We start from the raw sequence: 24698 nt of genomic DNA, 5'->3' as shown, positions 1-24698 counted from the left end.
TTCCTCTTGAGCTATAAATGGGGTGATGTTTAAGGAGTGATACTACAAGTGAAGAGAGAAACATTATATGGCACTCAGAATGGGGAAACCAGTTTTCAGTGGACTCCTCAGCTTTTCTCAATGTAGAGAGATGATTGATTGGTTGATTTTTAAATGGCAGCTATAGGAGATAAAGGTCTTAGAAAATGAAAAGATAATGAGAAGTAAAGGAATTTTTACAAGATTGTGGATCACAGTAGCTTAAGTTAAAGAATATAAATTCTCTAAGTATAAACTATAATTGTTATCAAATAATGTGTTATTCCTATAGAAGGAAAAACAAATGGAGCTATTATAAATGAACATGTAAGGAAACATAGTGGGCCTGATACAACAATTTATAGGTCCTGGCGGGCCATGGGGTACATGTCATTAGACATGCTTGTACTCATTGTCTTAGTCTTTAGTCTGTTCAGTGTTACAAAGGAAGTAGTCCTGCTCTTCTTCACTCAACCCATGCTCTAGTGTTTGGCTTTATTTTAGCAGCCAATTTGAGACGTGTTTTGTTTTGCTTTGTTTTTTTTTTTTTATGGTAAAATAGCAAGCTTTTGCTTGTAGACTTTTCGGAAAATTATTTTGTCCAAATATTTATTGAACTCCTGCTGTGTATTAGATGACAGGAGTATAAATAGTAGCTTAGCCAAGGAATGTAGGCCCTGATGCAAAGTGTTATCTAGCATTTCTTTTTTCTTTTAAGATTTTATTTATTTATTAGAGAGAGCAAGGGCGAGGGAGGAGAGCCACAATGGGGAGGGAGAAGCAGAGGGAAAAGCAGACTCCCCACTGAGCAGGGAGCCCGATGCATGGCTTGGTCCCAAGACCCAGGGATCATGACCTGAGCCAAAAGCAGACACCTAACTGAGCCATCCAAGCACCTCTGTCATATCGCATTTCTTACTGAGTTTTCTCCTCACTTTGAGAAGGTAACTATGTACATTTTCAAAGCTGGTGTTTGGATCTCCTAGGTGGACATCCGCACAATTGGACAGCCATTTCAAGGGAGTGTTTGAACCTTTTAAATGATATGACTCAGAAACTGGTTCTCTACCAAGAAGCAGCTGCTACGAATGGGAGACTGGTGTCCTCTTACTCCGTGGAACCTAAGAAATCGAATTCTCCAGGTAATTCCTGTATTACTGTGAGAGGACAGTGTCTGTACATTTTGTTTCCTAAGAAAGATGACAGTAGTTAATCTAAGGATATGTATACTAAGAAAGATGACAGTAGTTAATCTAAGGATATGTATACATGAGTGTGAGGGATATATTTTTAGGGAAAATTGATCTAATAAGTGGGATATTGTACTGAACCAAGAAAAAGGCCTGCATATCATTGTAGATTGAAGAAATGAAGTTGGGAAGTCCGCTCTGCGGGTAGCATTAGAAAGGCTAACAAACTGGCACATCTGATAGAAGGCGTCAGCTTCCTCAAGTGCAGGGCCAGGTGAAGCTTTTCAGGTGGTACTGGGTGCTGTTCTCGTTACAATATCCCAAAGATATAAAGTTGCTGGACAGTGCCCAGAGGAGAGCACTTGGAATGACTGAGCAGTTTCACCATGGGGTTTATCACATTCATTGTTTTAAGATAGCTTAGTAGAATGCTTGAAGGATTGAGGCTGAGGGGATGACGTAGAGTGGAGGGACTCAGGTTATTTGACCAAATTCCTTAAGAGGCCTAGGAATGTGTTAGACTAATGAAGGGACTTAATGTCCACATGCCTTTTAGAGGCAGGCCTTGAATGAAAATGGGCAAAACTGGCTGGGTGAGAACTGTGATAACCTTGAGAGCCCTGGCTTCCTCTGAAGGGGAAGCTGTGGATTAGGTTCAGCCCTAATCCAATTCCCTTCTGGGAATTTGGACCTGGTATTCTGTGCCATACATACCACCTCCCCACCTCTGCACCTCATTGTTAAGTAAGCTAAAAATATTGTGGGTGATATTTTCCACTTTTTAAATGTTGGCAATTAATCTTGATATTTAAAAAAAAAATTCCTATATGGGTTACAGCAAGCATCATTACTTTGGTGGGGGTCATAGAGCAAAAGCAAAGAATTTTTCATTACAAATGAAAAATGATTTAGGTAAGACAATGAATGTCATGTTTTAAAAGATTCTAGAGTGTTTCAGTTGTACTCAGCATTCAAATTAGAATTTATTTTATTCAACAAATGCTTATTGATTGTTTACTATATATTAAGCAGTGTGCTGGAAGTCAGAGAGTCAAAGATGAAAAAACACTTTTGGAAGTGACCTTTTGGTGGGAGGCACACAAATAATGACAAGACAATGTATCTGCTAAAAGGAAGTCTGTCACAATGAAGTCCAAATGGGAAGGATGATGATTGATAATGAAGGGAGGCCTTGTATGTACATAATGGAGTTTGCATTTTATAGGGAGAGGGTGCCTTTAGAGGATTTTAAATAGGCCAGTTCTATCACATTAGCATGTTAGATCATTGTAGCTCTGGATTGAGGGAGTCATGGGTCTGACCAAGTAGGAATTATTATTTTAAATGGTTGTCACATCCCATCACTTAGTCAAAATTTGTTTCTAATTTGCAGAACTTAAAAAACTTCAATCTTAATTTTTAAATTGATTCTTCAAATATTTCTAGCTGTCACTAACCTTAAAAAGTCATTAATAAAAGTTTGGCACTTTATTTTTTTTTTAAGTTTGGCACTTTAAATGTTTGATCTTTTATGGTGGTTTTATTAAGAATACTAATGTAACTTATTTGTCTTTATGCCTTGTACTGAAGTGGCCAGAAAAATATTCCTTAGCTTTTATACAACAGTTTATAAATTGGTGATTGTAAGATAATTTTTGAAGGTGTTTAAAGGTCATATTTGTAGATGATCCTGGGCAAACTCATCTATGGTGTGACTTTTGTTAACTTGGAAAAATTCTGTGGAAAATGGATAAATGTGGACCCTTTATCAGTACATTTTCACAGTGTAGATTTAGTCAAAGTAACTAACCTGTAGTAGGCCCTTGCAGTAACATTGGACTGACTCCAGTGCAGTAATTGAAGTTGTTGCCATTTGAAAATAGAATATAAATTGAAAGGTTTGTTCAACACAGCTTATATTTAGAGAAACTGACCTTGAAGGTTAAGATACTCTCTGGATGGGAGAAGACAAGAGAGGCTGCACCAGTCTGACGAGAGAAAATGTGTAACGCTATGCAAGTGATCTCTGAACTTGTAAAAGCTGGATGTGGAGAATGTAAACCTAAAAAGAAACAGCCCAAAGCCTTGGGTAGATGAATTAAACCAAAAACTGAGATGTGTAAAATTTGTTCAGGTTGCCTCTTCAGTGCTGGATATGTTCTTTTACAGAAGAAACTACTTTTCAGACCCCGAAATCTAGCCAGATGACTCGGCCTCCAGTGCCACCATTAGTTAAGACGTCATTGTTTTCCTCAAAATTATCTACACCTGATGTTACAAGTCCCCTCGGAACCCCGTTTGGCTCTAGTGTGGTGAATCGGATGGCTGGAATTTTTGATGTAAATACCTGCTATGGGTCCCCTCAGAGTTCTCAGCTAGTAAGAAGAGGGCCAAGATTGTGGACTTCTGCTTCTGGTAAGGGGACTGTTTTCGAAAATTTGAAATGTCATAGTTGCAGAGACTCAGATATCCTGAGTTTTCACCATCTTGGTTTTTTTTGTTTGTTTGTTTTTGTTTTTTTTATTTAGATCAGCAGATGACTGAATTTTCTAACCCTACTCCATCTACCTCCATTAGTGCTGAGGGTAAGACAGCGAGACAACCCAGTATGATTTGCTCATGGATTCAGAATAAACGTGAACAGGTAGGATGATATAATTATAGGATGTATATTTGAGCGCATTTCTCATTGAGCGCATCAAGGATCTCACATGAATAAGCCATCAGTGATAAATAAGACTTTTTTTTTTTGATGCTTCCTGTATTAAATTGACTCATATGAAATTGCTGGTATTTGACTGGTTTTGAATATATAAATTGAAATTTCATGGGACTTAACCTAATATGATACTTTGAGCTGTGAATTCTTTCATTTAAGAAATATTAACTGAGTTCTTTCTGTGCGCAGACTGTTTTTTTTGTTTTTTTTAAAGGATTTTATTTATTCATGAGAGACACACAGAGAGAGAAAGGCACAGACACAGGCAGAGGGAGAAGCAGGCTCCATTCCATGCAGGGAGCCTGACATGGGACTCAATCCCCGGTCTCCTGGACCACACCCTGGGCTGAAGGCGGCGCTAAACTGCTGAGCCACCCGGGCTGACCCAGACTGGTTTTAGGCACTGGGAAAACAGCAAACAAAAGCCCCTGAATATGTACATTCCAGCAAGGGGAAATAGACAAGCAAATGTCTTAAACTGTGTCTCTTTGGATATAAAAACATACTATGAATTGTAAGACTTACTTTGTGTACTGTTAAGAAAAAAGTTGCCCCTTAAACCATGACATGCTGTGGACTAAGTGCATCCCAATATGTTTAATTCAAAATATGAAAAATAGGGATCCCTGGGTGGCGCAGCAGTTTGGCGCCTGCCTTTGGCCCAGGGCGCGATCCTGGAGACCCGGGATCGAATCCCACATCGGGCTCCCGGTGCATGGAGCCTGCTTCTCCCTCTGCCTGTGTCTCTGCCTCTCTCTCTCTCTCTCTCTCTCTGTGACTATCATAAATAAATAAAAATTAAAAAAATTATAAAAAAAAAACAAAATATGAAAAATGGATGTTTTCAAAGGGAAAAAACTTGATGTCTTAAGTGCTGCATAGAAAAATGGGCAGCCCGGGTGGCTCAGCAGTTTAGTGCTGCCTTCAGCCCAGGGCATGATCCTGGAGACCCGGAATGGAGTCCCACATCGGGCTCCCTGCATGTGTCTCTGCCTCTGTGTGTGTGTGTATGTGTCTCTCATGAATAAATAAATAAAATCTTAAAAAAAAAAAAGGCTCATTGATTAGGGGACACTTGATCAGAAACCTGAAGGGAAGGTGGGGAACAGCAAGATACAGAAGTCTTTAGGTGGGAGTGCGCTTAGTTTGTGTGAGGAATAACATGGACACTAGCAGGTGGTGATGAAGTCAGAGAGGTAGCAGGCACCCAGGGCTCATCAGGCGCATTAGCTACTATGAAGACTGACATTTTCTCTGAGTGAGTTGGAAAGCCACAGGGTGATTTTGTCCATAAGAATGACATGATGTAACCTTACATTTTGAAAGTGCTGCTTTAGCTGTTGTGTTGAGATTAGATTCTCAGGGGTCAGGAGTAGAAGCAAAGAGACAGTTGTAAAGCTGTCGAAGTAATATAGTGGGAGATGATCGTATCAGTGACCAGAGTGATTATGGTAGAGGCTGTAAGATGTGATCAAGGTCTGGATGTATTTTGAAAGTAGGTCTAATAGGATTTGCTTATGATCTGGTTGTTGTGTAAAAGAGAGTGCAATGTTGACCTCAAACCAAGTTTTTGGTTTGAGGATCTGAAATACAGTTGCAGTTAGCTGATGATTCAGGGAGAGGAGATTTGGTAGAAGTAAGGTAGGGAAATCATGAATTTGGTTTATGTCCATTTTGAGATGCTTATTAGACAACCAATTGAAAATACCAAGTAAGAACTGAGACATATATCCAGAGCATAGGGGAAAGTTCTGGGCTAGAAATAGACATTTAGAAGTCCTCAGAATACAGACAGTATTTAAAGCCATGAGCCTCCATGAAAACTCTTTGGATGCAGGAGAGATGCAGGAACGGGACCCTCTAGTGACTGCAGGTCTGAGAGATGAGGAGGACTGGTAGAGGAGATCAAGTGGCTGTGGAGGTCAGAAGAGAACCGAGAAAAGAAGTGAATGGTGCCACGTGCTGCTGCTGGGTAGCCTGAGAGCCACACTAGGATGAACTGTTGTGCTAGAAATGTGGAGGTGGCTGAGTCCTTGTTGAGCTTCTGGGTAGGAGTGGATGGGATGAATGCTGATTGGATGGAGCCAGGAGAGATTGGGGGAAGAATTAGAGGGCACAAGAAAAGCTGAGTCTTTCAAGGAGCTTTGCTATAAGGGATGCAAAGAAATGGGATAATTGGGATCCCTGGGTGGCGCAGTGGTTTGGCGCCTGCCTTTGGCCCAGGGCGCGATCCTGGAGACCCGGGATCGAATCCCATGTCAGGCTCCCGGTGCATGGAGCCTGCTTCTTCCTCTGCCTGTGTCTCTGCCTCTCTCTCTCTCACTGTGTGCCTATCATAAATAAATAAAAATTAAAAAAAAAAAAGAAATGGGATAATAGCTAGAGGGAGTTGGAGAGTCATGGGAGAGTTTTATTTTATTTTATTTTTTTCTTTCTTAAAGATTTTATTTATTTATTCATTAGAGACACACAGAGAGAGAGACAGAGACAGAGACACAGGCAGAAGGAGAAGCAGGCTCCATGCAGGGAACCCAATGTGGGACTCGATTCTGGGACTCCAAGATCATGCCCTCTGCCAAAGGCAGGCGCCAAACCACTGAGCCACCCAGGGATCCTGGAGAGTTTTATTTTTTAAGATGAGAGGAGTAACAACATCTTTGCTGATGGGATGATTGATTAATAAAGATGGACTGTAGACATTTCACAAACTTCGGGATCCCATTTGCCCAACATGCCCTAAGTACCACCATATCATGAATTCACTTCAAAGTCAGCTGGAACCGCCTGCAGCCCAGGGCGTGATCCTGGAGACCCTGGATCGAGTCCCACATCAGGCTCTCTGCGTGGAGCCTGCTTCTCCCTCTGCCTGTGTCTCTGCCTCTCTCTCTGTGTCTCTCTCATGAATAAATAAATAAAATCTTAAAAAAAATAAAATAAAGTCAGCTGGACTATGTAGCTTTCAGCTTAATACTAAGAAAATTGTTTCCCATGTAAATATCAATTGGCAGAAAATCATTTCATGTCTTAAGTTTTGTTTTTTGTTTTTTGTTTTTTTTTTTTTTTTTTTGTAGAGAAAGCACTCTTTTGGTATTAGGAGGTAAAAAAGCAAGACAGTTGTAAGGAATTGAGTAAGAAAATATCACAAGAACCACTTTGAATTCCTTTTATTATAGGGCTCTAATTTGGGAGTTAGACATGTGTACATGGAAATGCAGTTCAGGTTAGATGGCCCATCCTGGTCATCTAGTTTATAATACAAAAGTATTTACTTACTTGGTTTAGTGTAAATATTGTTCTTTGTTCTTAATCTGTAAGATATGAAGTGTTTCATTTAATTTAGTGTCAGGAAGAACCTGGGGATGTGTTAACATACTTGAATAGAATTGAAAAATGTAAATGTGTTAATTCTTTTTTTTCTCCAACTCAGGTTAAGAATTTCTTATCAAAACGGGTGTTGATAATGTATTTTTTCAGCAAGGTAAGGATATATAGTTAGAGCACTGGGAAGGGGAGAAGAGGAAATGAAATAAGAAATGAAGTACCAGATTTGATTTGACTTTAAATATTTAGCTCAATCGAAGCAAGCCAAACAGCTTTGTATAGTGCTTGACTAAACCTCCTTGTGAGTAAGAGCTGCCCTAGACACCCATCTCATCTCAGTGACTTCCTAAGGCTGACTCCAGTTTGGTCTCCTGAGTCTCTGGGCTCCAGGCAACTTTGTGCTCATAATACAACCCCTTCCTACAGAATGATCAAATCCATGGCGATCCTTCACGGCTAATTGTCCTGCTGTAATCTTTTGTGGCCAATTTGGTGTTCAGAAGAGAGATGACTGGATTAGGTTGCAGATGTTAAGTTTGTGTGGGATAAAAAGTTGTAATTCAGTCCACAAACTAAATGACATTCCAGCTTGTGTGTCAGCTGCTCCAGCTGCCATAGGAAAATAACTGAACTGCAGAAGCTAAAGAATCATTCCTTTTTCACGGACTACAGCTGTTGTATGTTAATCCTTTGATGAGCAAAATCTTTGCCCATATGTAGGGAAAGAATTTTTGTTTTGTTTTAGTTATTTTAATCTAACTTCCTTCGTTCTGAAGATATTATATTATTAGCTGATACTGTACTCAAAGTGAATGGCTTGCCCTGGCATGCATTATTCATTTTTATTCTGTGGGAAGAGAGATCTGAATAAGAGTAACCTGATAGAACATAGGTACACAGAACAAAGAATCATTGCGAGTGCTTAAAACTGTTTTCTCACATTGGTGGCAGGGGTGATCTACCCAATTAGCTATGACCTTTACCAAAAAGAATCTACCTCTGGCTCTCCATTAGAGCTTTGTGAAAACTCTCACCCCCCTGAGAAAGGTGTCTTCTCTTCCACCAAGAGGAAGAGGGGTTGTCTGAAGTTTTACTTCAGAGGGTGGGAAGAGAACTCACGCTTGTGTCTTATGTACGCCATGTTCTTTTCTCTTAAGTTCCCTCATTTAGTTCTAACAGCATTTCTGTGAGGTGTGTCTCTGTCCTCATTTTACCGATAAGGAAACTTGAGACTCAGAGGGGTTAAGTAGTAGCCTAAGGGCACATACCCAGTAAGAGCAGAGCAGAGGCTGAACAAGATCTTCTTTTTCTATGGAAGTGAACGGCCACCTTTGATTCTAATTTTGCAAGTGAATCTATTCTATATTAAGGGTTATAGACCCTGCTATTTAGTATTGAGAAATGTAACATGCTGATGTACTTATTAGCAGGTTTCACTGGGTACATCACAAAGTCAGTATTTGTCTAAACAGGCCAATGTTTGCTCCCTACTATTCGACCTTAGTGTACTAAAGGTTGAATGGTGTTTCTTTGGAGTGGGGCTGAGGGTACACAATTTAAGAGAAGTAATATGTATTTAGGCATTTCTGAGGTTTGAAAAAAAAAAGCACTGTAACCATTCTCTTAGGTGATCTCTATACTAATCTGAGGGTGGGTTGAGTGTGTGTAACTCTTACTTTAAATGAGAAACAGATTTAGATATTGGGCAAAGGTCACACAATAAGTTGGTGGCAGAATGCTTTATTGCAGTTAAATCATATAAGAATTTCCGATTTTAATTCTTGAGGCAGCTTTGAATTTTTTATTGTTATAGGATACCTAGTTGATTAGATAAAATAATAGAGTTAATGCCCAGAGTAACTTGCTTAAGTGTTTTTGTTTTATTTGTAGCACCCAGAGGCCTCTATTCAGGCTGTTTTTTCAGATGCCCAAATGCATATTTGGGCATTAGAAGGTAAGACATCTCAGTGAACTACAACTTTGATTTTTTGATTTTCATTATCCGTTCAATACTGAAGTATATCCAAAAAAAAAAAAATACTGCCGTATATCCATGAAAGGTCTGTTCTGGGCTTTGATCTCAATCTTTGAGTTTTTAGATACATTTTTAAATTTTTGTTTTCTATAGATCATTTTTCTTAAATATTTAGGTGTACTTTAACTTAGGCAGAAATTTTCCTTATATTTGAGCAAAGAACTTGAACCTGGGATTCTTGCCTGTCTTTTTCTACTTCAAAAAACTGTGATTAATAGATTGTTTTCAACTGTCAACTTAAGATGACATAACATTTTTAACATAATATTTTTAACATAAATATTTTAACATATTTAATTTAGCTTGAATATGAAAACTTAGTTGTTACAAAACTGAGTTCTTTTTTTTTTATCATCCAGATCCTGACTTGTCAGTGCTTAGAATGATACTTCCTCAGAGAGCCCTTTCCTGACCCCCTATGAAAAGTGTCCTTATAGCTGTCACTCTGTTCCCTTATTGTTTTGTTTTCCTTCCTACCACTCATCACCACCAAACATAGTATTATTTAAAAGCTTTTTTCTGCTAGAATGCAGACTGTTTTCTTAATCATGTCCCCATGTAGTCGAACACCTTTTTAGTTTCTATGAATAATCTTTTTCCCATCTTCCTATTGTATTACCCCCTCCTCTATTTTAAGTTCTTTATATATTCAGGATATTAATCCTTTCTCAGTAGATGTATTGCAAATAGATTTGCATGATTTGGATTTCCTTTTAATTTTTTTTTTTCTTTTCCCTTGAGGTTTGTCTCACTTAGTAGCAGCATCATTTACCGAAGATAGATTTGGAGTTGTCCAGACTACACTACCAGCTATTCTTAATACTTTATTGACGCTGCAAGAGGTAGGCAGTATTTGGGTTTGGGAGTAGAGGTCGTGTCTTTCCCTCCCTCCCAGATTTTTCAGTTTGTTTTTTATAGATCACATTTATTGCATAACAAAACATAGGTTAGATGTTAAAATGTGCTACTGTTCTCACCCTTAGGAAATTATAATCTAAGAGAGACCAGGAAGAGAAAACTTCTAATTCCTTTGTAAATAATAATTTTATAGAAACAGAAAAAGGAAGTTATTACACCTCTGGTATTAATCAGATTATTTAGGATTTTCGGATTCTCTTCATTGATATAAATTTGGATCCTTACACAACTTGTAGACCTATAGTTGAATTACCCATGCAGATAAATGTTACCTATTGGCCAGAGGCTCAAGAAGGTAAAGCTGAGGTTAGTGGATACCTGTTTCCAGGTTGGGTGCATAGTTTTAAAGTAGCAGTTCTTTTTAGTCCTAGATATAAGGACAGAAAAATAGAACCTATGTTTCTTGCTTTTGAATAGGCTGCCTTTCCTGACCTCATGTTGGATGGTGTGTTTTACACTGCCCTGTCATTTTAGTTGTAAGTCAGAGGAGAGATAGGAACACTGAGTGCCAAAAGCATTTCGGGGTGGGAGCTAGGCCACACAGTAGGTTTTCTGGAGGAATGGTGTTGAAGTAGGTTTAAAGGAGAAGAGTTGGTGCATCTTTGGGTCTTAGGAAGCAATGTAAGACATGAAAAGAAAACAGGCTTCACTTCTCCTTTCTTCAACTCAATTTATTTTACCTTTTAGAAAGTCTTACCCATCAAAGCCAGTGATTTTTGTTTTTTTGCCTTTGAATTCTTTCTGTGCTCACTTTGTCATGTATGTTTTTTGAGACATGTGTACAAGTGAATAGTTTTTTATTTGTATTCTTTTCCCAGCTACCTTTCTCTAAGGAAATAATTTCTGAGCATTTCTTACGATGCGTAATAGTAGACTTATCTAACCACATAGTAGGATACCCAGGATTTGGGCATATCTTTGACACATACAGCATAGTTTGTTTTTTTTATCACGCTGGTAGTGTAGTTTAACAGTACAGTACTTTGTAGTCTCCAGAGCAATTTCTTCTTCTGTTTTTTTTGTTTTTTTTTTTTCAATTAGGAAAACTTATTTTTAAGTTTTCTATATATTAAGTTTCTGGGATTTTTTTTTTTATTTTATTGAACTTTTAAAATTCAACTCTAATTAACATACAAGTGTTATGAGGTTTATAATATAATGATTCAACAATTCTATACATTGGTCAGTGCTCATATAATAAGTGTACTCTTAATTCCTTTCATCTATTTCACCCATCCCCCCACCAGCCTCCCTTCTGGTGACCACCAGTTTGTTCTCCACAGTTAAGAGTCTGGTTTTTTGTTTGCCTTTTTTTTTTCTTTTTCTTCTTTTGTTTTTTTAAATCCAGCCTCACTCCTGTCAGAATGGCTAAAATAAAAAACACAAGAAGTAACCAGCGTTGGTGAGGATGTAGAGAAAAAGGGAGCCTCTTGCACTGTTGGTGGGAATAAAAACCGGTGCGACCACCGTGGGAAATAGTATGGAGATTCCTCAAAACATTAAAAGTAGAATAACCATATGATCCAGTAATTCCACTACTGGATGTTCACTCAAAGAAAATGAAAGCATAATTTGAAAAGATACATGCACCCCTAATGTTTACTGTTGTATTATTTACAACAGCCAAGATATGGAAGCAACCTAAGTGTCCATCTATAGATGAACAGATAAAGAAGATGTGGGGACACACATGTGTGCATACACACACACACGCACGCACACACACTGGGATATCACTTAGCCATTAAAAAGAATGAGATCTTGTCATTTGCAACAACATGGGTAGATCTGGAGAGTATTATGCTAAGTGAAATGTCAGAGAAGGAATAATACTATATGGTTTCACTCATAATTTTTTGATCCTCATAACTATCTTGTGAAGAAAGTATGGATGGAGGTATTTAGGCCTATTTTACAGATGAGGGAGGGTTGGAAATGTGGTGGCTTACCTCAGATCTCACACACAAGTCTCGCAGGTAGCAGAGCTGGGACTTGAGGGCATCAGCAGTATAGAACTGTGAGTCGGAAGGCTCAGAGACCCTTGACCTATATTCTTTTATAAGTCACAGTTCATTCTTTGTTCCTCTAGACTTCTGTGGTACTCTACCCAATGTTTGTGTAGTACTCTGAAAGAAATTATTTTTCTTTGATTTTTTTTTAACAACTCCATAAGGTTAGGATAAGGCCTATTGTACATGATTGTGTCTCCCTCGAAAAGGCTATATATATTGGTATGACTTATTCAAGATCATACTCAGTAAATGGTCAAGGCAGATTTAAAAACTAGGCTTTCAGACCCCAGGACCTTTGCCTCTGTGAGGGCCTGGAGGGGTATGCATTTCTTAACCTTTTTCTAAGAAAGAATGTCAGAAGGACCAAAGTGTGAGATCCAGAGTCAGTTCTACCTGTGTCTAAACCCTAGCTCCTACTACTTCGCACCTGTGCAACCTTGGAAATGCATTTATAATATTTCATTGAATCTAGGATATCATTAATTAGAAGATACATCTCCATTTCAGAAATTATAAAATGGGGGGAAGTATGTTATATAACCAAATAGTAATCTCTAAACATATGCATCTGGAAAATGGAGGGAGTGAGAACAGTACTTACCACATAGGGAGGTGAAGAATTAATGAGATTATCTCTGTAAAGCACTCAGGGTGCCTATCCTACACTGACTGCCCAGCAGATAATAAGCTTTTATTACTTTGTTATTATTACCATTTTGTATGACAGTATTTTTACAGTGTACAGGAGAAAAGGGTCCTTCAAGATGAAAAAAAAAATTGGGATCCCTGGGTGGCGCAGCGGTTTGGCGCCTGCCTTTGGCCCAGGGCACGATCCTGGAGACCCGGGATCGAATTCCACATCGGGCTCCCGGTGCATGGAGCCTGCTTCTCCCTCTGCCTATGTCTCTGCCCCCCTCTCTCTCTCTGTGTGACTATCATAAATAAATTAAAAAAATTTAAAAAATATTACTATCAATACTGTATGCACGCTTGAGCACTGGGTGTATATTGAAGTGAGAAATCACTGAAATTTTACTACAGAAACCAATATTGCACAGTATGTTAACAAATTTAAATTTAAAAAAATACTGTAAGCAAGCGTTCCAGGAGACACAGTGTCAGGCAGATGCCCAGTTCAAGTCCAGTAGTTCCTTAGTGATTAAGGGTAATTTATTAAACATCTTTGAGATCAGTGTTTTCATCTTTAAAATATAGTACCCTAAAGGGTTATTATGAGGATTAGAGATAAAATCTGTAAAAAGCCTAGAGTGATGTCTGGCCAAGTTATCAATTGCCTGGCAATTACCAGTTACCATGTGCTAAGATACAGAATAAAAAAAGACAGAATTTACGGGTACAAATAATTAACTACAATTTTAATAAGTGCCTCAGTGCACAGAAATGCAGGATGATCAGGGAACATAAAAAAGGTATGCAATAAATAGTAGGTACTACGTACTATTATTATAAAAACATCTCGTTAAATGCAATGATTGTGATGTTAGCATGGTGGCTTTGTTAGCAAATTGTTGTATTATTTAAACAAGGTAACATAAATAAAGCAGTTAACTCAGTTCCTGGCACACAATAAATTTAGCTACCAGCATCATCATCCAATATTTTTATTATTTTGTAAGCTGTGGTTGCCTCCAGCAGCAGTTTTGTTCCCCAGAAGACTTTTCGTCAATGTCTGGAGACATTGTGATTGGCATACATAGAGAGGAGGGCTACTGGCATCTGTTGTGTGGACACCACAGATGCTGCTAAATGGTCTGTAATGCACAGGGCAGCCCCCACAACAGAGAATCACCTAGTCCAAAATGTCAGTAGTACTGAGTTTGAGAAACTCTGCTCTGTAGTCATGATTTCCATTAACAAATTCCATAACAAAGCTGTTATCCCTACCACTTGTTTGGGATTCTGGCTTTAGTGGAATAAACCTTTCTTTTAACTGGGTTGTAAGAGGATTCTTGAGACCAGGGACTTTGAAGGCTTTATACAGTAGACATTTGTTAATGACATGGGTGTGTAAATATTCATGAGAGAGCAACTGGAGTTTTCTCTTCATTTGGCTTTTGTGCAAATACTGCTGCATATAAATAACAAATGGGCCCAAGGTGCCTATTTTCATAGGATAGCCCTTCTTCAGATTTCTATTAGGCTAAGGTAAGAAGATCTTCTTGGAATTTTTAACTTTTCCTGAAGAGTGTGTTGTTAAGTGGTTATGCTGTACTCACTGCTTACCCTTCTCATTATTTGAGATAATTCTTCACTAAGTATTTGAGATCCCAGTTGTGTAATCTGAGTCTTCGCCAGGAAGCATGTGTAGTACTCAAAGATACTTGTGTAATCTCACAGCTAATTAAGTATTTCAGTTCAACCATGGGGCACGTCATCAAATATTACAAACTGGTGTATCTTAGGTTTAAGTTACTCATGTACTACTTTCATAGTTTTTGCTGTAACTGTTTATTATACCATATATTATTGTCATAATTTTAGTCATATGCCACTTGAGCTATTATTTTCTTAGTATTTAAGTCATCCATTTTTAACTTAAATTTATATTAAAGCAAATTTCATATTACTTTTATAAAAGGAAAACTAGCCTGAGTCACTACAAACAGAGGTGTACAGTTCCTTATCTCAAACCCTAGGGTATGTTTCAAGATACAGATCTTTTTGGATTTTAAGAATATAACATTGTATACATATCATATATTACATAATACTCCTATTGGAATCTGAGGTAGAATCCCCTTAATGAGGTACATTAGTACTTTTCTCCAGTGAAATATCTGAGTATTCATACTAAGTAAAATAAAGACTATGTATGAGTAGCCTTTGTCAGGTTTAACTGCCAGATGAGGTCAGTTCAGCTCTTGCTACTAATAGAGTTAAAGTTTTTGTTTTCAGGGCATTTTGGATTTCAGTGTTAAGGATAAGACAAAGTGAGAAAAGACAATAATTGAAAGCTCTAGCTAGTAGATACTATTGTTTGCTGAAGCCCCTGAACCTGAAACCTGTTAATCCTTTGTCATAAAAGGCGATTAGTGAGGTTGAAAGATGTGTTATAGACATATTAGCTCCAAACTCAGTCTTTTCCTCCCTTATTTAACTCTACATCCTTAGGATCTATTGTTTCTTATTTATTTGTTGCGTTTTTTTTTTTTTTTAGCTGTTCTAATTATTTATAGGAGCTGATATTTTGTGATTTTCATTCTTAGAGGTCTTTTGAAGAACAAAGAGAAGGAACAATTCAGTAAAATTCATTCTTTTGCATTTACCCTTAGGATCCTTCTAAAATCTAAGATGTATTTTGAAATCTTAGTGATTTTCCACTTCCATTATCCTGGAACAGTTTGCTCTTTGATCATTCTAGGAATTATTTCATCATTACTCATCAGTTACTCCCAATTGTGGTAAAAGACCAGTGAGAAAACAGGAAAATGATGGAATCATGTAGTATCACATCATCTTTCAAGAAAAGGCCTATAAGCAATCAACACACATTTTTACAGTCTTTTTTTTTAAGCTTTCATTGAATATAGTTACTAATTTAGAATTTAAACATTTTTTGATTACACTAGTAATAGGAAGAAAATTGCCAGTATATTCAATAATTATTTGGATAAATCAGAACATGAATGCAAATGAACAGCACTCAAGACAGCTCTGTCAAATCAAAATATAATGCAATACACTTATGTAACTTTACATTTTCTAGGAATTACATTAAAAAAATACAGGTGAGGTTAATTTTAATGATATATTTTAATTGTATCTACACTATTATAATTTTATCATGTTATCAATACATAATTTCTAATAAAATATTCTATATACTTTTTAACACTAAGTCGTCAAGGTCTGATGTATATTTTTCACTTATAGCATATCTCAATTGAGAACTGACACATTTCAAGTGCTCAGTAGCTACATGTATTTTAGTGGCTACTGTATTGGATGGCATATCTCTAGACTTTAATGACGATCATATTAGAGGAATTTCAGACTATACGTCTTTAGATAATAATATTCTAGGTATATTTTCTCAAACTCAAGAAGTGATGACAGAACAATGTATTTTTAAGGAGAAAAAGGAAATATATGTGACATTCTCATCCAGTAAGTCATTCAAGGGGAAAGAGTTTGTCTCACAATATTTTATCATGAGAACCTGTGTATCATCCCATTTTGCCAAAAGTACACGTGACAGTATTCTTTCATTTTCTATGATACCTTGCACCAAAATTTACTTTATATGGTTCATTAGTGGATAAGTGCTGAAGGCATACAAAGGTGATCAAAGGGAATCGATGATGTTGAGATGAAAAAACTCACTGGATTGATCATTTGAATTTTTCTTTATAAACCTAAGAGTGAAAATGTCTTCCAGGTACAGTGCATGGAAAATGGCTAATCTCTCTTCAACAACAACAACAAAAATTATGAACTGTCAAAAAATTTTAAAAAATACTGTATTTTGATGGTATCATTCTTCTTATAAGATTACTTTAAATTATAAAAAGGCTCCATTGGACCCAGGTTATCTTAAACCCTAGGGTATGTTTCAAGATACAGATCTTTTTGGATTTTAAGAATATAACATTGTGTACGTATCATATATTATATATATATATATATGATACGTATATATAATACGTATCATATATTACATAATATTCCTATTGGAATCTGAGGTAGAATCCCCTTAATGAGGTACATTAATACTTTTCTCCAGTGAAATATCTGAGTATTCATATTAAGTAAAATAAAGACTGTGTATGAGTAGCCTTTGTCAGGTTTTACTGCCAGATGAGGATGACTATTTTCCCTGGTCTGATGAGGGTTAATCAGAAAGTTTACAAGAAAATTGAAAAAAAGTAACTTTATCCCTTATGATTCAGTGTTATCTAATGTTGCTTAAGTTTGTCACTGAATACCACTTCCCATGCTGCCTAAAATTATCTCAACTCTGTCCCAGTCTTAGGAGACACTCTTAAAAGTTACTGTTGAAAGAATAAACGATTGAACTTGAACTTGTCATGGCAGACTGAACACATGCATTAAATCTTGTTCTTTGCCCCCAAACTGTGCTAAACTACAATAAAAGGACTTTTAAAAAGACATAAATCCATAAACAGGAGAGGAGACAACAGCAACAGAGTCTTCAAAGCTGGAGAGCAGATGGTGAGATAACTAACTTAGCCGATCCCAGAGGCAAATCTGAAATCAGTAGTGGGACAGGCACCAGTACCTCTGGAACCAACCAAGGGTGAAGAGACACGTACCAAAATAAGGAGGATGGAAAATAAATAAATAAATAAGGAGGATGGGTGTGAGCCGATTGAAAATCACTCCGACCCCTAGATCCTCCCCCCCAGCAGCTGGTGATCCTCCCCCCCAGCAGCTGAGGTTTATCCTTTAGGGAGGGTAGAAAACCAGCGTCTCTGGCTGGCAGAGTTGTGAGTAGATATAATAGACACAGTTGTGCATTCTGTTTGAGAAGCATAGGGGTGTACTCGCCTGAGTGCAGGCCCTCCAGACAGGGTACTGGAAAACTCTTCTCTGGGAACTCTGACTAATCCAAGAAGAAAAACAAAGTTACTGAGTTGGGCATCCAACCTTAAAAAACCCCATGCAGATCACCTATTGTGAAGCTTGTTGTCAGTGATCTCTGTGTACTCAGAGCATTCTGTCTGCTTTTTTAGGAGGTCTCACTCAGTCATGAGCCAGGGATCACTAGATTTCTGAGCAAAGTCTCTAATGCAGAAGATAGAGACCAAAGAAGCAAAGGAAGGGAAAGAAGAAACTAAAACAACCAAAACAACAAAAATCATCAAAATCCACAGAAATAGGAGAGGGTATTGCGTCTTTGAAACAAAAATAGGATGCTAAAATAAAGAGGATCACTCAGGAGTTCTTGAAATTAAAAACATGACAGAAATAATTTTAACTGATGTGTGTCTTTTCTTGGTTACAGCCATAACTGTAAAGAATAGGCTTATATTATTTGTCACTGTAGATGTGATCTTGCTATAGTAGATTAATCCACTTACACTTTTATATCTTCAGTTTTCCCTTTTCTTAATGTAGTTATATCATTTAAAAATTATATTGTTTACCTTGGACCTTTAAAAGATATATTTAAATCTCTTTACCAAGCATAAATAAAGCGTTTCACTTGTGAATTCTCTCTCTTCCCACCTATTCTTGCTCACAGATGCTTTAGTATCTAGAAGTGAAAAGGAAGATAAGCTAGTTTAGTAAATAATTTTATGTAAAGTATAAAGTTTTGGTCTTTTTTTCTTTTTGCTGAGATTTATAATGAAAATACTCAGCAATCACATACTGTAAGCAGAGTAGGATGTCTGTGTTTAATTTCTCAATTTTGCACTTTCAAAGCCATTGGAGTGTAGCTCCTTTTTTAGAGGACGAGCCTGTACTTTTCCCTGCTAACTGCTTTAGGGGCTGAGCCTCTACTGTGTTGTTTCTCAAACTGTTCTTTCTTATTTTTCCTTAAACTGTCCTGTGACTCAAAATAAATGTTGTCTATTATGTCTTTTTTTCTTTTTTTTTTAATGAGAGATACACACACACACACACACACACACACACACAGGCACAGAGACGCAGGCAGAGGGAGAAGCAGGCTCCATGCAGGGAGCCCGACATGGGACTCGATCCTGGGCCTCCAGGGCTGAAGGCGGCACTCAACCGCTAAGCCACCTGGGCCGTCTTAGTATGTCTTTATGATGTGTAAATCTGTCAGTTGATTTGAAGTAAAATCTCTTAATCTTTTCAACTAATACGGCTTTGTTGATATTCTGAACTATTTGCTTTCTTTTTTTTCTTGATCTAGGCAGTTGACAAGTACTTCAAGCTTCCTCATGCTTCCAGTAAACCACCTCGGATTTCAGGAAGCCTTGTGGACACTTCCTATAAAACATTAAGATTTGCATTTAGAGCATCACTAAAAACTGCCATCTATCGAATAACTACTACATTTGGTGAACATCTGAAGTAAGTTTACCAGTCTTAATCCATGATAAGAATCCCCTTTCAGGAGTTCCCTTAAGAAATAGGTTTGAAAATTATAAAGGCTCACATGTTGAACATGCTTTTTTGGGACTTTCATGGTTCCTACTGGGAATTAACAACTAAGATTTAAAATAGACCTTTTAAATAGTCCAATTTTAAAATTGGGACTATTGTATAAGCTTTGGGGCCTTCTTTCATACAGATAGAAAAGAGGACAGAAAGTTATAAAAGCAGCAAATGTAATCTCATATATAAATGTGTATCTATATATAATTTTTTCTTAACTACCAAAACATCCTTATGAGAGATAAAGGGCAAAAAATGGAGTATCTTTTCAGAAAGGCATATTAAAAATAATCCTGATATTACATCTTGGTCAGCTAAGAGTTGGGGTGAGCAGAGTGTTCCATAAATGAGTCCTGGGTGCTTTGTGAATCATGCTGGAAAAACAGTGACAGATCATAACACCTTCAGAAATGGAACCAGAGAGAAAACCACAAATGCCAAACCTGTTTATATTTAGTTTCATTGATGTTTACTGCTTTCTTGTCATGAAACAATCTAGTTAGGCAGTATAAAGGATACAAGTTTATTAACTGTGTTTATCACAATTGTAAATGAACTGTAGAAGACACAAGAGATTCCTTTTTCTGTATGCAACCAATAAATAGTTCAGAACTTCCTCATACTGCCTGCTTTTAGAAACAGTAGTATATTTTATTTCCATAATATACAGCAGTAATAGCAGGTTTTTATGTTCCATAAAACCTATGTGGGAATATAAAGAGCTCTAAGATGAAGGTTTTTTCACTTGTTCAAAAACAAACCTGTTTTTGAATGCTCTCTAGATCTGTGCTCTCTTAATATGGTAGCTAGCTGCATATGGCTGTTGAAATTTAAATTAACTACAAGTTCAATTTGTCAGTCACACTGGCCACATTTTAGTCCTCTGTAACTACATATGGCTAGTGGCTACCATATTAGACAGCTAAGGTCTGAAACATTTGTGTCATTGCAGAAAGTTTATTGGGACAGCCCTGTTCCATACAATGCAGTTAGCACTTACGTATGTTTTTTTCATGTCCCTTTCTCAAAGAGTCTGTGAAGTATAGAGGTTACCATAACTGCACAGACAGGGAAACTGAGGCTCAAGGAGGTTAAGAATTTGCCTCATAGCACAATCTAGTTGGTGTTAGAACATGAACCTGAAATCAGGTCTTTTCTTAAAATTCCACCTTTTCTCCTTGTGCACTGGACTGCCTCAAAGGTGTAAGCTTCCATAGAGGGTCCTCGATGGATGTGGAGCATGAAATATGTGTATTGATAATTGAGCGAAAGCAGAGAGAAAATGGGACACAGAGTTTTAGATAAGAAAGGGGGATAAATGATTTAAAAAATGAGGAAAATGAAATTCTGCTTTAGTTTCTTTTCTCTGGGAAGAGCCATTTGTTATATATGGTGAGGTCAGTAGAGAGTGTTTTATATACCTGGGATGGAATGGTATGGTGGGAAAAAAGATTTGGAGTTAAAACATTTGGATTTATGTCTGGTTACATCATTAATTGTCTGTGGTTGAGGTCAAGTTGCCTTATGATTTAACTTGCCCACGATTATGTAAAACCAGATTTCAGACTCAAATCTTTCTGATCCCAGAGTTCTGACGAACAGTATCTGTACTCTTAACCAGTAGGCTGAATTGTCTCTGCTAACCTCTGATCTTTGTGATACTGTCTGCCCTCCTGTGGAAAAGGTGTGTTATCTGGCCTCAATAGTACCCAGAGGGACTCCACACAGTAAAGTACTTGAAATGGTTCAATCGGAGGCAGCTGCAAGGTTTAAGCTAGCAGAGATGTGTATTTATAAGGCAATTTGGGATGATTTGTAGTGAAATTATTATAATAAACTTTTTTGGCACTTTTAAAAATGGTAACTTTCTGTAGCCTGGAATTTTATCATTTAACAATAACATCTTCAACAGCTAGAAAACCAGAAACTGTATTCAGTTTTTGCCCAAAAGTTTAAAAGGAAGTTTTATACTAGTTTCAGTACATATTTGCCATAATTTTGTCAAGGTAATGTATTTTAGTGGGGGCGAGCGTGAGGAGAGAACTCGGTTTCCCCATCCAAGACATAACTTATGTTCAAAGAGAAAACTAAATCTAAACCACCAAGCTGTTACCTTTGAAAACGATTAGTGGAGTCTATTGTGTTTTAACCAAACATTTTAGTTTAAAGGACCTTATATTAAAGGCAATTCAAATACTCCACAACTCAAAGATAATGTTGGAATCTGGTTTAAATAAAATAATAAAATCCAGAAAATCTACTGCACGGCCTGGAACTCTGCACAGCAGGTTCCACAGCAGAGCAGGTTACAATCGATGCTTTCACTTGTCAGTCTTAATTTGCTTTGGTCTTTCAGAAGGTAGAAGCATGCCGTTCCTGAATGCAAGCCCTCCTCCTCATTAGATTAAGGAGGGTTTTCATCCAGCTTTCTCAGAAGTACTAAATAAGTGAAGATTTCTATTCGTTTTTAATTGTTTTGAAAAATATTGACTCTGTGCTCTGTGGTTCACTTAATATGCTTAATGTAAAATAAAGCTTATGCTTTGAATTTATGTTTCATTTAGTGCTGTGCAAGCATCTGCAGAACATCAGAAAAGACTTCAACAGTTCTTGGAGTTCAAAGAATAGCTCAGTAATATAAACTGTGTTCATTACACTGCTGATACAGCTACAGATGGGACAGTAAATGTTCAGCATTCTTGGATCAGAAGAAAATGGACTAATTAGATGCTTCCTTTGTCGTGGTGGTTGCTTTGAAAACTATACTTTAATGGGAGAAATCATCATGGAAAGAAATTCTCAACAGAATAACCGAAAACTGCCTTTTCTGTACCGATTGCTTTTTGTGTGTGTGGTATAATAAAATCTTTATTCAATTTTACAGAAGCCTCTATGGCAGTAAAAATGTCTCTAACTTCTATAGCTTAATAATAATAACTGGAAAATTTTTAGAATTTACTTTTGAGCTGAGTAGAGCCAGTTTAGAAGGTAAAATAGGTTGACTCGATTCAGTTTTCCTAATTGTTCTGAGAGTAGAAGTCTCTGTACACTCGAAATACATGAGCCTTTTAAGAGTAGTTTCTGTTTACTGAAGGATAAAAGTGGTAACAGTGCAGAAAAATTCACAGAAAAATTACTGTTTAAAGGACATATTTTGTTAATCTGGTAGGTTGTGTTTTTCTTTCCAGGGACAAATTAAATTTGCATGATTGTCCAAAAAAGATCTCAATTTACAGATGCTAACTCTATATAAAGGAATGTGGAAAAATTCAGTTCTTAAGTTACAAGATTAAACATTCACATTTGGTTTTCGAAAGACGATTGACTGACAACTATGAATTTGTTTTCTATCATACTAGTAAACAATAAGTATATGGGTATTTTCCCAACTAGTTTTGCTTTCTTTTTTCTGGAACAAAACATTAAGTGATTGCAGAGGTTTTCAAGTGGGAGAAAAAGTTTTGCAACAAACACCAGGAACTTTCCCTTTTTCCTCTCCATCCCCCCCCCCCCCCAATCTTCATTAGATCAAATTATTTGGTGATGCTTGTTTGGCCTCACAGAGGGAGCAGCCTTTGCTGTGTTAACTGGCTAATAAAAATATATTGGGAAAATCTTTACAACCAGAAACAACTTAGTCATCAAATAGTAAGTGAAACCAAAATGTCGGAGGGCTTAGTGTACTTGGGAGTTTGTTGTATGTCCCAAATGTGAGCGAGGGAATTTTATAATTTATTAGATCAACTTCTTTGGAGATAAAAGATCTAAAGTCCTCCTGGTAGGTATTCACTGGACTGGCATTGGGCTGAAATGTTCCCTTGTAATTCTATTATCTGTTCTTTCAGCTCTCCTTCAATTTCTTCTTTAAGGTCAGCACAGTATCGTATATGAATCTTTAATGTAGTATGTATGTCTACCATTTGTCTGGTTACTTGATGTACTATATCTTTATTCCTTTTGTTTGTTGCCCCTTAACCAGCACATGCCAAATTATAAATGAACCCTGCTGGCCTTTAGAGTGTCTTTAGGAGACAGTTTCCCAGTTGTCAAGTGTCTGGAGTATTTAGGCTAATTGCTACTGCTTTCTTTTTTTCTTCCCTTCCCTCCCTATTCTACTCCCCTCCCGCCCCTTCCTTCCTTCCTTTTTTTTCCTCATCTGGAGTGGACTATTCCATTTTTTGAATATGAATGTTGAATTTTGAATGTGGTAGTTCCTTGGAGACGACCAGAAGACTGTGGCCAGGTTGACTGAAAACTGTTGAGTTCCATATTATAGACCCATTGAGTTTTTTCTGTTCCACTCTCCCTGGCTGAGGCATTTTGGGAGAAAAGGGCTCTTAACCTTCTGCTTCCATAAAAGAATTGTGGCCTGTGACCCACTGGATTCCTGAGAGTGACAATGGGATGATTCCTTTAAACTTTGACTTAATTTGGATAAAATATTCTGGCTTAGGTTTAGGTTTTTGCCATTTCCCATATGCTTTGGGGAAAGGTATATTTGATGAGCAGTGTGAACATTTCTGAGATGTTCATCCATATTATCTCCCAAGAGAATGTGCTGTGTATGAAATAGAGGTCACATGTCTTCCTAGTGGAGATTCGGAAACGCTTCCCCAAATCTGGATTGTATTTAGTAGATAAGAGTCAGTTCCTTTTCCCTGTTGTGAGTTGATAATCTTTTGGGGTAGGGTGTTGCTCAATCACCTGTTACTAAAGAAAGCTCCTTCTCCTGTGTACAAGGAGAAGGATCTTAGGAAAGCCAAAAGGAGTGAGGCATTTCCTTTGATGAAGTCCCATCGTGCCTGTGAGCCCACTGATGCTATAACATTGGCCTGAAAGTTAGAGTGTGTTCTTTAAAAGCTTTTCTCTGTCAGTACAAAATCTGGTCCTGTCAGCTCTTGTGATGCCTGCTTGGCCTTAGCATAAATTCACATAGCTTCTTTCCCGGGGAACTGGGAAACTGTCCTACAATAAACCACTACAGTTGAGAGGATGTGGATAAACAACAAATTGTTACTTTGCTGGATTTGTTCCTTGGTAATTGTTTTGTGTATCTTGCTGTAAATATGGTAATCTGTTTATATCCTTTTGTATATGACTGACACTGACTTGGGTAGAAAAATAAATTGACATTTTTCTGAATGGGACTGTTCATTAAAATACATGTATCCTCGAGATCAGTTATTTAATTTCTGGTGTGTGCGTGTTTCTTGAGCCATTTCAGTTCAGTCTCAGTTGTTTAAGGCTTAACTTCTTGAGAATCTAGGAGCTTTTGCCCCCAACTGGACTGATTGGTGGGTGATCCATGTTCAACGATAACTAATGAGCCTGAATTCTGAAGGTCTCTTTCTTCCGTATCTAAACAAAGGATGCAA

General features: G+C 37.3%; 1 protein-coding gene across 2 annotated transcripts in view; it reads left to right on the top strand.

Moving 5' to 3' along the window:
* The window catches only part of NDC1 (NDC1 transmembrane nucleoporin), a 46563-nt gene extending 22098 nt beyond the window's left edge, over positions 1-24465 (top strand). For both annotated transcript variants that reach the window (XM_055306435.1, XM_055306434.1), the window contains exons 11-18: positions 1005-1160; positions 3378-3623; positions 3737-3852; positions 7355-7405; positions 9139-9202; positions 10025-10125; positions 19079-19239; positions 21888-24465. In XM_055306435.1, coding sequence (XP_055162410.1) covers positions 1005-1160; positions 3378-3623; positions 3737-3852; positions 7355-7405; positions 9139-9202; positions 10025-10125; positions 19079-19239; positions 21888-21951 — 959 coding nt within the window. In that variant the 3' untranslated portion in view covers positions 21952-24465. The remainder of the gene's footprint in view (positions 1-1004; positions 1161-3377; positions 3624-3736; positions 3853-7354; positions 7406-9138; positions 9203-10024; positions 10126-19078; positions 19240-21887) is intronic.
* The last annotated feature ends 233 nt before the right edge of the window (positions 24466-24698 follow it).

The sequence above is a fragment of the Nyctereutes procyonoides genome, unplaced genomic scaffold (genome assembly GCF_905146905.1).
Source record: "Nyctereutes procyonoides isolate TBG_1078 unplaced genomic scaffold, NYPRO_anot_genome, whole genome shotgun sequence".
In the NCBI taxonomy this organism is placed as follows: Eukaryota; Metazoa; Chordata; class Mammalia; order Carnivora; family Canidae; genus Nyctereutes; species Nyctereutes procyonoides.
The sequence above is the reverse complement of the archived record's forward strand: the minus strand, read 5'-3'. Positions and strand labels throughout refer to the sequence as shown.